At 34.3% G+C, this 14108-nt stretch overlaps 1 protein-coding gene across 1 annotated transcript; it reads left to right on the top strand.

Annotated features, from left to right (window-relative positions):
- The first annotated feature begins 410 nt into the window (after window positions 1-410).
- LOC130049713 (ficolin-2-like) lies at window positions 411-5739 on the top strand. Its single transcript, XM_056147658.1, has 5 exons — window positions 411-437; window positions 2618-2714; window positions 2928-3095; window positions 3842-4054; window positions 5612-5739. The coding sequence occupies exons 1-5, from the start codon at window positions 411-413 to the stop codon at window positions 5737-5739; spliced, it is 633 nt and encodes a 210-aa protein (XP_056003633.1).
- The last annotated feature ends 8369 nt before the right edge of the window (window positions 5740-14108 follow it).

Here is a 14108-nt window from a genome sequence, read left to right on the forward strand (position 1 = left end):
AAACATTGTGAATGTAATTGCATATCATATATATTCGAATGTATATCATATTCATATTTACAATGTACCATCATCCTATTTAAACAGTAACTTTCTGTTTGACATCTTTTTGTCAATTGCAGCTTCCTGAAATATGTTAGTTTTATAAATGGTTGCAAATAAGGTTGTATTTCAAAGTGGTGAACGAATCTACACTACATTAAAATTGGTACCATATAAGTTTTACATTAGGAAGCTAAAAAGAAATATGATATATATGCTTATTTCTCTACTTCAAACTTTCAGTTCAAAGACAGACTGACACGAAGAGTGTTGACTGTTTCGATTACTACCAACAAAATATGGCCACTTCCGATAGGTACATCATATACCCTTTTGGGGACAACTCCCCAGTCCAGGTCTATTGTGACATGGATACTTCCGGTGGTGGATGGACAGTAAGTGACTACTTATGTGTATAGTTTCTGCATAATCTCATATAATAGCTCTTATCCTTAGACGAATTTGACTCCGCTTATTTGGCACACAGGTTTTCCTTATAATAGTTCTAAAACTTCATTGTTACTTCGTATTTCAATCATTTCGGTTGAGCATCACTGAAGAGACATTATTTGTCCAAATGTGCATCTGGTGCATCAAAATTGGTATCGTATAAGTTTTACATCACAATGGTTACTTACCCCCCTCTCTCTATATAATCAATCTATTTATCTGTCTATCACGAATTAGATAAGACTAGTTCTTATTACATTTTTGTACATTAAATACATTGTAATGAAAGGTGAAGATAACGAACATGATCAATATCTTTACTACTATAAGAAATACTAAATAAAGAGTTGGGCAGACACAGATCCCTGGATTTACCCGATGTGGGACCAGGTGCCTATGAGAAGTAAGTGTTCCCTGTCGACCGGTCATAACCGCCGTGAACCCTATATCTTGATCAGGTAAACGGTGTTATCCGTAGTCAAAAACAGTGTATCAAGGACGGCCACACAGTTTGTCAAGGGAAGCCCATTTAATCAAAATTGCTGTTGGCTCCCTGTTTGTATATATATATATATATTGCATATTAAATTGGTTTTAGTGTTAACTGATTACAATGTGATCATGTCTTGTTTAAGGATGCCCATTTAAGCAAAAGTGTTGCTGGCTCCCTTTGTAGCATATTGCGCATTAATTTTGTATATGACGACGTGATCACTTTGATTAGGGATACCCATTTATACAATTCGTTGCTGGCTCCTCTTGTATTTACATTGTGTTTGCAATCAGCTCATACTTGTTGTTTTTGTGTTCACTGATCATGTTTTGCTTGGATCATCCACGTGAGGCAATTGCTCTGTAGTTTGTTACTGCCGGTTTAGATGGGATGATCACAGAAATATGAGCTTTCTGCAGTTTTACAATTATTCTGTGTGTGTGTTTGGAGATGATAGTTCCAACCTATTATGGGGGTTTATCTTTTGTCTATGACTACCACTACTTGGGGAGGGTCAGCTCTACTGGTGGTGCAGTCTATCCAGTTCCTGCATAGCCTAGTGGCAGATATTCATCTTTCAAGTAGAGATCACCTGGACTTTTCATTTATTTAATTGATATTACAAATATAGATACATATTATCTAATATTTTCACGGGTGTATATCTGGTCCCATGGTTCACTTCGGGTTATGGTTTTTCTCCTTGCACTAGCTATGAACAGTCGTGATCATTAGCGCCATTAAATCTAATAAGGTACAAGTCTGTCTAATTTGTCTTGTGTGTACCAGTTTGCTTTCCCTGTGTACACCATATTTTGTCTTTGATAATAGTATTTAACTCGTGGAGGTTGTATCAGTTTATCTAAGCTAAATATCAATAGTATTCATTAATCTGCATCATCGGGGTAATTTCCTGCTGTCAACTATTCTCTTTTGGGGTATTAGTGATGTCATACATTACGTCATGGCGACCGTCCAAGATTCCCCAGCAGATCGCACATGGAAATCCACCCACCCAGCCCTCTCCGTAAACTGAAACTGTACATATCGTTCTTTTTGTCGGTGTTTTGCCTTTTTTTTTTTGTATTTTTCAGACAAGAACCTATTATGGAGAGCCATTCTTTCATCACGGCTGCCATTTCCGAATGGGCGGAGATTCAGCTTGCCAGTAGAGCTCATCTGGAGATTTCATTCATTCAATTGATATTACAAATATGAATATATATTATTTAATATTTTCCCGGGCTTACATCTGGTCCCAAGGTTCATTTCGGATTATGTTTTTTCTCCTTGCACTAATTATGAGCAGCTTTGTTCATTAGCGCCAATAAATCTAAGAATCTCCAAGTCTGTCTACATTGTTTTGTGTGTACCAGTTTGCTTTCCCCTGTGTATATCCCACTTTGGCTTTGATACAACTCTCGTTTAGCATTGGATGACATACATCCAAACAAGAATGTTTTCACTTTGTTTTCCAACCTTAGCCTCGTTTTCGAATTTTGTGAAAAGAGTATTTGCAATGTCCATGATCATCACCGTGTGTGCACAAATCTGACGTCAGATATGTCTGATATAACAATATTTCAAACCCGGAATAATAAGTGTCTTAAATTGTGCATGTACATATTTTAGGTAATACAATCGCGTCATGATGGATCGGTGAACTTCAAAAGAAATTGGACAGAATATAAAGAGGGATTTGGTTCCGTTTGTAATGAATATTGGATAGGTAAGCTTTTTGCGAGTTTTAAAACAATTTCGTTTTTGTTTATACATATACGAATATTACGTCCATCTATTTATAGAGTTCCTGGTATTTATCATTTTTTTTCTAGATAGAAACTGTTGTGATTTGTCTGTTAAATTTCTTGTGAGTAACAGTTAAATATTTCCTTTGTATTTCTTCTAAATGTATAGTGGCATTCTTTATCACCATTTGAAGGTAATGACATCATCCACCAATTGACTAAAAACAACGACACGCGCATCCATTTCTCAATCACTTTAACGAACGGCTCTACACTCTATCAGGAATACGACCGATTTTCTATCTCGGACGAGTTTGATGCCTATCGCCTATTTCTCAGCAAACCATCAACTGGGAGTCTTGGTATGCATTCAGTTTAATTTTCGCAAATAGTATTACGACACCATTCTTTATGTAAACTCTCTGGTGTCTTTTATTTTGAATGTACTTGGATGAAAGGTGAATATAGCGAACAGTATCATTCTCATAACTCCTATAAGCAATAGCAAATAGAGGTTTTGGGTAAACACGGGCCCTTGGATAAACCAGAAGTGGGATAAGGTACCTAGGAAGAGAAAACATCCCCTGTCGACTGGTCAAACCCACCGCCGGGCCTATATATCGATCAGTCAAACGGAGTCATGAACATAAACCGGTTTTTTTCACTTTAAAATCAGCTTCCAATGGGATAGGTGATATTTGCCTTCAGGTTTAGTTTAAACATATTTTGTCTCTTGGTCCGATTCAACCTCTCGATTCAACTTGCCCCTTTTTTATCACATTGAATAAATTCCGCTGCACAATCTGTACTACGGGAAAGGTCTGCTATCCTGTGACCCCCTTTTCTGCCTACCCGTAATATTGCTCTACAATCGAGAGAAGGGCCGTGCAGGTCAGTCAATAGTCGCAACATACTTCATGCCTGATAAAAAAAAGTCATGTATTGCAGTAACATTGCCTACACCATATTGACGTGGGTTCACACGTGCAATTATTTATGTCACTTCTTAATGGTAGTGAAACACCAGCGCTGGGAAGCTAAACTAGAGACAAGTAATGTTGATTTTGTATTGGATCAAAATGTGATGTACATTTATTTCTCATTCAAGGAGATAGACTGATTGATACTGGAAGCAGTTTTGACGATATAGTTGGCATGCCTTTTTCTACAATCGAACTCGACAGGTGTGCTAGGGATTACGGAGCCGGAGGAGGGTGGTGGTATAACAGCTGCCATGATGCCTATCTGAACGGGCCGTACAACTCAACCGCATGGAAGCAACCGTGGGATCCACCCATACTATATGGAGTTGAAGTATCTCGTACTAAAATGATGATTAGGAAACGTTGAAAAGGGATGTGACGAAATCAAACGGCTTCAAACGAACAGAAATAAAGCAACAACAAAGAGTAAAGTCCAAACTTGTGATTGTTATTCCATTGTCCTATTGTCACTTACTGATACTTATTGATACTTCCTGATATTTTAACTATTTTCCACCTAAAGTATGCGAGGTTCGACTTATGAATGACAGATTTTTCCAATGGCTATTAATTGTGACGAATTTTTTGCGGGATATCTCCATTTGAAATATATCGCTATTTGGTAAAACAAGATGTGCATACGAATTTCAGTTTCCTCTTTTGCTTTATGCATATGAAAATTCAATAAGTTCATGAACGTACCTCATAACGAATTATGTAGAACAGTGTTCATTTTATTCTGCCTTGAATTTTAAGATATCGCTTTAATTTGATTTGCCCAGACTGAGAAGTGAGAGAGGCATGGCGTGATTTCGTTTGAAATTTGAGGAAAATAATTTGACTAGAGAAGAACCTTATGCAAACAAATGTACAGTATGATCAAATGGGCCTATGTTTCTATATTTACAAACAATACCAATAGGAAACATAACACACTAGAATTTAACATTTTTATTATTAATTAAAAAAGCACACGTACCAACAATCTAAAATTATTTTCTTCTCAGTTTAAATCGTTAAATTAAAAGGTACAGACCATTGCACAATTGGGGAATAGTGCTGATAATCCACCAGTTATCAAGGCCCACTGTTTCTATAAAATAAAAAAAATCAAGAAAACCTGAAATTTTCAGTGAATCATGTACAAGTCATATTATGTACAGAAAGAGTCATTCTTTTGGAAATATGACAAGGTCACTTGACTTTCTACACGTATTTCGCGGGTTGTACTACGTACTATACTTAATATATTATGCACACGTTTGACTCAGTATCTAGCCAGTACGATTTGGAATGTCGTACATATGACTTAATATATTAAAACTATTTACGACATAGCAAATATATGTTTTCTGTCTTGAATTAACGTAGGTCACGGGTTAGCTTACGTCACCGTTCTCGGATACGCAAATTTTACGGCTCAATGTTTTGTTAAGTACTAAATGTGAGGTAACTATTGCCTTTATTCTTAATAAAGTAGTAAATGGTTTGTTGACTGAAAAAAGAACGCATTACTTCAATGTTATCATTTAAATGATCAACAACATGTATAATGTAACATTGAGGTAGATCAGGTTTTGTTCAATTTTGTTAAGGTCACCCTATCGTGACGTAAGAAATTTCGGCTAAGTACTACGTTTCATCCCATCATTTTATAACGTCTAACAACATACAGTTTGGGGAAGCAAGACAGCTTGCAATGATCAAGATGTCTTAAAAGCACTTTCAGGGCCCCCTGGAGAAAAATTGGACAGTGATCCCTATTTATTAAAGTTTTATTGAGAAATTCGACGTGTTTTGATGACTATTTTTAGAAATGCTAGAGACAGGGGGGGGGGGGGGGTGATCATGTTTTGAAATATTTATCTAGACTGAATGCCTGTATTGGGTTGCAGGAAGTAAACAATTTTCTAATAGAGATGAAACTTCCAGCTACCAACCACAAGACTCTAAGGTTACAGAGGATGGACATTCGTGGAAGATTATGAAAATTAGAAAGAAAAGTAGCAGAAATTTCAAGTGAACCTGCAATACAAACTAAATATGATTATAGTTTTAAAACTGGAGGATACTTTGGGTGGGTTAGATGACTTGGGAAAGTGTGCATGTCTATGCTTTTTGAAAATTGGTGGTCGTAAGATATTCAAATCGACATAAATATATTGTGAAATAGAAACAACTTTACTTATCTTTCTGGTTATAACAACAAGACATGGCTGGACAATATAGACTTAGAAAATTAACATTTATAGGATTCAAGCATAAAATAATTACTATTAGATTACTTCAGCCATTGTTTCTGCGATCATGCGATCGCAAATGAAGAATTTCATTTTATGAGTCGCGCAACATAATTAAAATATAGTGCAATAACTGTACATGTATACATCTTCAACATTTTAGCGAGCAATTCTATTGATATTTGGAAATAAATGAAAGTTTCTCCACACATGTTTTATTGGCACTGCAAGGTGTTAATAAAGCTGCTCTGAGTTGTTTTGAAGTTGTGCAAGTAAAATCAACTGAATAACGTCGTTGAATGGCGTCGCAAATATTCGTAACGTTATTCGTAAAATAAAAACTGCTGCTGCTATGGTTTTTATGAAATTTTGACATTTTATTGAAAATAATTTTTTTAAAAAACGAGCTCGACTACCCTGTCATTTTTTGGACATTGATGTTTTTCAGAATATTTTTGTTTCGTTTTGATAATAGTATTGATATCAAGATCTACAGCATCAAATTATATATATTATAAGACGATTTATACAATGAGTGACGTCATTCACTAATATTTACCATATAATCAAACGGAAACCAGTCCTACTACTGTTAAAACAATGCTATGTTTAGGACATAACTGTTGAAAACTATGCTCTTCAATGAAAAACAATTTTCACAGAGTAGTATGTACATTGTGAAGATACATCAGTCAAATTTTCTGGTGGGGTTGTCGAGTGAAAAAAGTATGTGAACCTGCGGCCTATGTTAACATTATTATTTAACCATTACAGTAAGAATCCCCTCCAATTGTCTCACTATAGGCCATTGTAAATCGTTACCTGTATCCCAATGCATTATATTCAGGCTTTAACGTTTATTTCTAATTTGTGTTCAGAGAGTTTTAAGTTATTGCAGCAGAAACTCTTCGAGTGACTATATTTGTACCATAAAGGCCGATTCCATTAACAATAATTATTAATAATCATAATTGAATACGAAAGATCAATATCAATGTTCTGTTTTATGAAATGCAAATTGTGCACTTTAGAAATGGCGTGGGTTAATTTTGAAAATTTGAAGAAAAAATAAATTACATGTGGGAATAATTAAAGTGCATACCTAATGGAGTTTCTCATTAATATTGAATTTATCCGTAAAATGGCTGAAATATTGCAAAAACGGCGTTAAAACCCAAAGAATTAATGAACAGTGAATCCCAAGTAGATGTTTTATGTAGCGATAGATTTCAAATAATTCGTAAACATGATTCGGGGTACATCTAAAGATATAATTGAAATCCAGGAGCAATTAATGTCATATAGCATACGCAGAGGGCTATAGCGCGAACCCGAGTCACTTCACGCACACATATATCTTATTGGAACATCAACCGCTGCTAATAAAGTCATGCTATTCTACCATTACATGAGATTGATCGCTGTTCGTTATCTTCGCTTTTCATGTATGAATATGAATCAACAAATGAGTGAATTTTCATTGATGTAGAATCTGTCTTGTTCTAGGGTCATGTAATTAAGTTAACACTACACGACAATTATTTTAATTTAATCAAACTGAATATTCAGGTTCTTAGAATAAAGATTTTTTTGGGAAACACAAATCCTATGATCATGTATCAAAAATATCAAAACTCTCTTGTGGTCCTCCCCAGTAAACATAATCTATGCAACCCTGAAGTGGTTGGATCAAATCCCATAATGGGATGTTATAACCTAAATTAAATATCATCAGTCTATCGCGACAAACCAGGTATTTCAAATAGGACAATATAACATTACTTCACTTCTTATGGGGTATGTATTATATATATATATATATATATATATATATATATATATATAGAGAGAGAGAGAGAGAGAGAGAGAGAGAGAGAGAGAGAGAGAGAGAGAAGGATCTAACGATGACTAAGTACACATCATCCACATTTAATCAATTCGGTCTTCGGTCTCGGTTCCTTGACTAAAACCGGTATTTGGTCCCGGTCCCAGATTTGTTTTTATTTTGACTAATAATAGGATATCAGAATTCAGTCAGTACCGTACATAATGCAATCCATTCTTACTACGGCCGAGTCCCTTGGTTGGTTTCTTTAGGGAAAAAAATTCACAACAACAACAACAACTGTATGTATTACATATTAATTTTGGAATTTATTCCTGTTCATTTGCAATTTGTAATTATAATAACACAAAGGCATAAAACCATATGACTCCATAGATACAATCCTAAATGTTTTGCAGCGTAAAGAAAAAAAATATCGCTGTTTAAGCAACTGCAGAAATGTAGGAAAGGAATTTGAGGAACAGGTGGATTTGACTGTACGACAACAATGATATACTTTGAAAAAAATAGTATGCCTTATGAAGATGGTTAATGGAAAAAGCGACGTTCATGTTATCATAACTACTTTTCCGTTGGCTTATGCAAACATCATACTCAATATTCATTTCTCCTTTGACTTCTTACAAACTCAGCACCTAACATGCACATATACGGAACAAATGTTTTACCGCAGTGCATTTATTTAAACTAGTAACAGTAGTGTAATTAAATGTAGGTCATGTGTACTTAGTCATCGTTGGATATATTTTTTCTTCTACTTATTACCTTTTCCATGGATATTTTGTGCAATTTTACCATATACAGTGGAGCCTCGGTAATCCGGACGCCATTAATCCGGACGCTTCACCTTACGGACGATTTTTCTAGGGGACGGCATTTTTCTACATTATTTTGCATCATTAATCCGGAAATTCGCGTTCCGGATCCGGACGGTCATTTTTTACTACAAAGCGTTATTATGCATTGAAAATTGTACCGTTAATCCGGACAGTAATTTTGTTTAGGAAAGGTTTGTGTCGGACAATTGTAGCGAGGCGTCAATTATCAAGAAAACAAGCCAAACAGTCTAATTAAAGCGATTACCTGTACCCTGTTAACACATCCCTATAATTAGGTGGTGTGTGATGATATGTCAGTTAGATAGCACGTGTCCATCGAGACATTGTACTGCCAATTTTCGCACATAAGATCTTTATTGCGTGTAGTGTTGGATCTTGTAATTAAATATGTAGCATATTATTTTATAGTCTTGATCAATAGCATAATAGTATTAATAATCATCATGCCGTATTGATATTTTTTTTTAACTGCTACACATATTAATTGTACTGATTCGTAAATCGATTATCGGCTTATGCAAATCTAGAGAGTGTAGATTATACTTCTTAATTCTGGATTTTATACTGTTGATTGGCGAGAAATATACATGTATGTTCATGCACATGTATATGTAGAAAGTTTTTAACGTTTAGAATATCACATATGTAGAGTGTACCTGTGTACGATTAATTCTTGTTACGATGTTGTAGAGCTTTATTGCTTTCGAATGTTTAAACTCTGGGTAGAAGTGAAAAGATTATCATTTTAAGGAAAATGACAATTAAATTTTGTATGTACCCGTAATGTTAGATTTACCCGGGTTTTGTTTCGTTATTATCGCATCATGAAAATAATAGGTGTGCATGGTTAGATCAAAGCAGTAGTAGGTCTTGATATTATAAACTTAAATGATTTTTTGTTCTCCCGATATTGTCTTGGATAATTATAGAATGAGAAATATAAACTCTGGCAGATTGAATTTTGATTAAAGAATGTTGTCAACTGACATGATAATTACGAAATTTTTATATCAACATTGGACGATGAAGATTGTTTTAACAGACCCCCGTCAATCGTAACAGATGGAAATTACCGTCCTCGTTAAGAAGTAAAAATGTGATGAAATGTTTGAAATGTAAATTATTATGTTAGTTACTAATATTCATTTACTTGTAGTTACATAAAGTGTTTCATTATTTGTTTAGTGCATACGGTAAACAGTTTTGTATAATCATTTGTAGGGCTCATATATATGTACAATGTAAGCACAAACAAATACACTGAACACGTACATTAAACTTTAGTGCTTTGAAATACATGTAAATGTTAACATCATAATAATTTATTTACTAATGCAAATGGTTAAATCCAATTATAGAATGTGTTTAATTCACAATGCATCAATAAAGTAGGCACATATTCGTTACTTATGTAAAGATAGAAAATATGCGATTCAATTATCCGGACGCTTCATTTATCCGGGCGATTTTGCTGGGAACCAAAGTGTCCGGATTAACGAGGTTCCACTGTATATATATATATATATATATATATATATATATATATATAGTAGGAACCGATGCGTTCATATAACAACTTGGATACCAGATGTGCCCATTAAGTCCCTGTCATCATAATAGGAATAGGCTCCTTAATTGCTGAAGTATTGTCTTTGTGAAAAGAGGAGCTGCTCGTTTTACTTAGTGACCTTGAATATCTTCAGATGTATTTTACAACTGTCATGATAATAATGCCCCTTCAAATTACATATGTTTGCTTTCCATAATGTATGTTCGATGAGTTAGCTTAAAGCAGTAGGTATTTTATATTGTTTACTCGATTTTATAACCTACTTGTAAAAGCTTTGAGTGGCAAATCGATGTCATAAAGGACGTTTCCATTAACAGCCGGTCATCGAGGAAAATAAATAATTCTGATTTATATGTTCTGCAGAAGCGTATTCATTACAAATTATTGATTTTGCAAAGTTTTTTAACACATGGATAATCATAATTAGATACGCAAAATCGATATCAAATTTCTATTCTATGAAGTGCAATTTGTGCATTTTAGTAATGGCATGGCTTAATTGAAAACAAAAAGGAAATGTGTGGGTATCATTAAAGTGCATACTTAATGGAGTTTACTATCAGCACTATATTACAGATAGACATGTTTTGTAGCGACAATTTTAACTCTATGAGCAATCAATGTCATATAGCCTATATAGGGGGTCATAGCACTAACCCGAGTCACTTAACACACACATATATCTTATTGGAGCATTAATATTTGCTAATTAAGTTAGGTCCTGTTATTCGAACTCTCTATATTCCATATGGTGTTTGGTGATTGTACATTATTCTCACTTTCTATAGAAAAGAGTCGTTATGATTTCCACACGTATTTTGGTATTTTTATTATCTAATATACACCAAATTAACTCACTGTTAAATTAATTTAATGTATGAAATGTAATCTACACATTCATAAGATCTGTATGCATGTAAGTAAATGAGCAAATTATCATAAATCAATGTGAAATGCTTCTTGTTCTATGGCCGCGGGATGAAAAACATGATTTTTACACTACACGAGTTAATCTAACTAAATCTTTGAAAAATAATTCCTATGTAAAAAACATGTATAACTCCTCTTGTGGCCCTGTACGGACACAGAATGTATACAGCTTTGAAGTGGTTGTGTTCAATCGCACAAATGGGATGTCATAACCCGGATGGATTATTATCACCATATCATGACGTAAGAAATATTTCAAAAGGAATAATACAGCATTATTTCACTTCTTCAGGCATATGTACAATATATAGAACAATATAGCAAGATGCCTGGTTTTACCAGGTGGCTTTGCATATTCTTCAGATTTATTTTAGAACTGTCATTATATTAACACATAGTAAGCTTTCCGTAACACATTTTCGATGAGTTTGCTTAAAGCAAGCAATATTTTGTATTGTTGACTCACTGTGATTTATTTTCCACTTCAAATTCACTACAGAGTTGCACACTAAAAAGGTACAGAATAACATGGTAAAATAATGAAATAAGCATATCATTGTGTGTGTCGACAGTAGTCAGGAAAGGAAGCAACTAGCGGTCAGACAATTTCCCCACTTTAATTCAGCATCTGCTCTGCCAATGCGAAGTCCGGTAGATTACCATACAAATTAGCAATGCATAATAAAAGCACGGGAAAATGTATGGTGGCTATTCCTAGCCTAATCCGGTAAATCACCATAAACATTAGCATTACATAATAAAAGCACGGGAAAATGTATGGTGGCTATTCCTAGCCTAATCCGGTAAATTATTATAAACATTAGCATTACATAATAAAAGCACGGGAAAATGTATGGTGGCTATTCCTAGCCTAATCCGGTAAATTACCATAAACATTAGCATTACATAATAAAAGCACGGCGAATTGCATGGTTGCTGTATCTAGCCGTTAGGATAGTCATGCCATATAAAATAAGATCCATACGCACAAAGTAACCATACACGAGGGAATGGCTATCATTTCAGTTGGTAAAATTATCAAAGGTAAATATAACATTGGAAATTCATATTTTTCGGAACATCATTGAGTGATCTCGAGTACAATGCATGTGAATTTAAACATCCACACGATAAATATATATATATATATATATATATATATATATATATAGAGAGAGAGAGAGAGAGAGAGAGAGAGAGAGAGAGAGAGAGAGAGAGAGAGAGAGAGAGAGAGAGAGAGAAATTCATTTACAATGGAGCCTCGTTAATCCGGACACTTTGGTTCCCAGCAAAATCGTCCGGATAAATGAAGCGTCCGGATAACTGAATCGCATATTTTCTATCTTTACATAAGTAACCAATATGTGCCTACTTTATTGATGCATAGTGAATTAAACACATTCTATCATTGGATTTGACCATTTGCATTAGTAAATAAATTATGATAATGTTAACATTTACACGGTACATGTATTTCAATGCACTAAAATTTAATGAACGTGTTCAGTGTATTTGCCTGTGCTTACATTGTACATACATATGATCCCTACAAATAAATATGCAAAACTGTGTACCGTATGCACTAAAACAAATAATGAAGCACTTTATGTAACTAAAAGGAAATAAATCATTAGTAACTAACATAATCATTTACACTTCAAACATTTCATCACACTTTCACTTCTTAAATAGGCCGGTAATTTCCATCTGTCACGATTCACGGGTTCGGCGGTCTGTTAAAACAATATTCATCGTCTAAAGTTGATATAAGAATTTCGGGATTATCGTGTCAGTTGACAACATTCTTTAACCAAAATTCAATCTGCCAGAGTTTATATTTCTTATTCTATAATTATCCAATACAATATCGGGAGAACAAAATCATTTAAACTCGTAATATCAAGACCTACTACTGCTTTGATCTAGTCACGCGCACCTATTATTTTCATGATGCGATAATAACGGAACAAAACTCGGTTGAAACTAACATTACAGGTACATAAAGAATTTAATTGTCATTTTCCTTAAAATGGTAATTTTCTCACTTCTACCCAGAGTTTAAAAAATCGAAAGTAATAAATCTCTACAACATCGTAACAAGAATCAATCGTACACAGGTACATTCTACATGCGTGAAATTTTAAATGTTAAAACCTTGTACTACATAATACATATATATGTGCATGAACATACATGTATATTTCACGCCAATCAACAGTATAAAATCCAGAATCTAGAAGTATAATCTACACTCTTTAGATTTGAATAAGCCGATATCAATTTACGAATAAGTGCAACTGATATGTGTAGTTAAAAAATGTATCATTACGGCATGATGTTTAATTTATTAGTACTATTAGGGTATTGATCAAGACTATAAAATAATATGCTACAGATTTATCTACAAAATTCAACACTACACGCAATAAAGATCTTATGTGCGAAAATTGGCAATACAATGTCTCGATCGGCATGTGCTATCTAATGGACTTGTCATCACACACCACCTAATTGGAGGGAGGTGTTGATAGGGTACAGGTACTCGCTTCAATTAGACAATTTGGTTTGTTTTCTTTATAATATACGCCTTGCTAAAATTGCAAAATTACCGTCCGGATTAACGGTACAATTTTCAATGCATAATAGCGTTTTGTAGTAAAAAGTGACCGTCCGGATCCGGAACACGAATTTCCGGATTAATGATGCAAAATAATGTATAAAAATTCCGTTCCCTAGAAAAATCGTCCGGAAGGTGAAGTGTCCGGATTAATGGCGTCTGGATTACAAGAGGCTCCACTGTACTGATAGTATAATGCGATATATACTGACTGAAACCCGGTCTCGGTCTTCGGTCTCGGTTCCTTGACTAAAACCCGGTCTTTGGTCTCAGTCCAAGAATATTTTATTTTACTAAAAACAAGATATCAGAATTCAGTCAGCACTGTGCAATTCACTTTTACCACAGTT

This window comes from Ostrea edulis, chromosome 8, assembly GCF_947568905.1.
Source record: "Ostrea edulis chromosome 8, xbOstEdul1.1, whole genome shotgun sequence".
NCBI classification, from domain to species: Eukaryota; Metazoa; Mollusca; class Bivalvia; order Ostreida; family Ostreidae; genus Ostrea; species Ostrea edulis.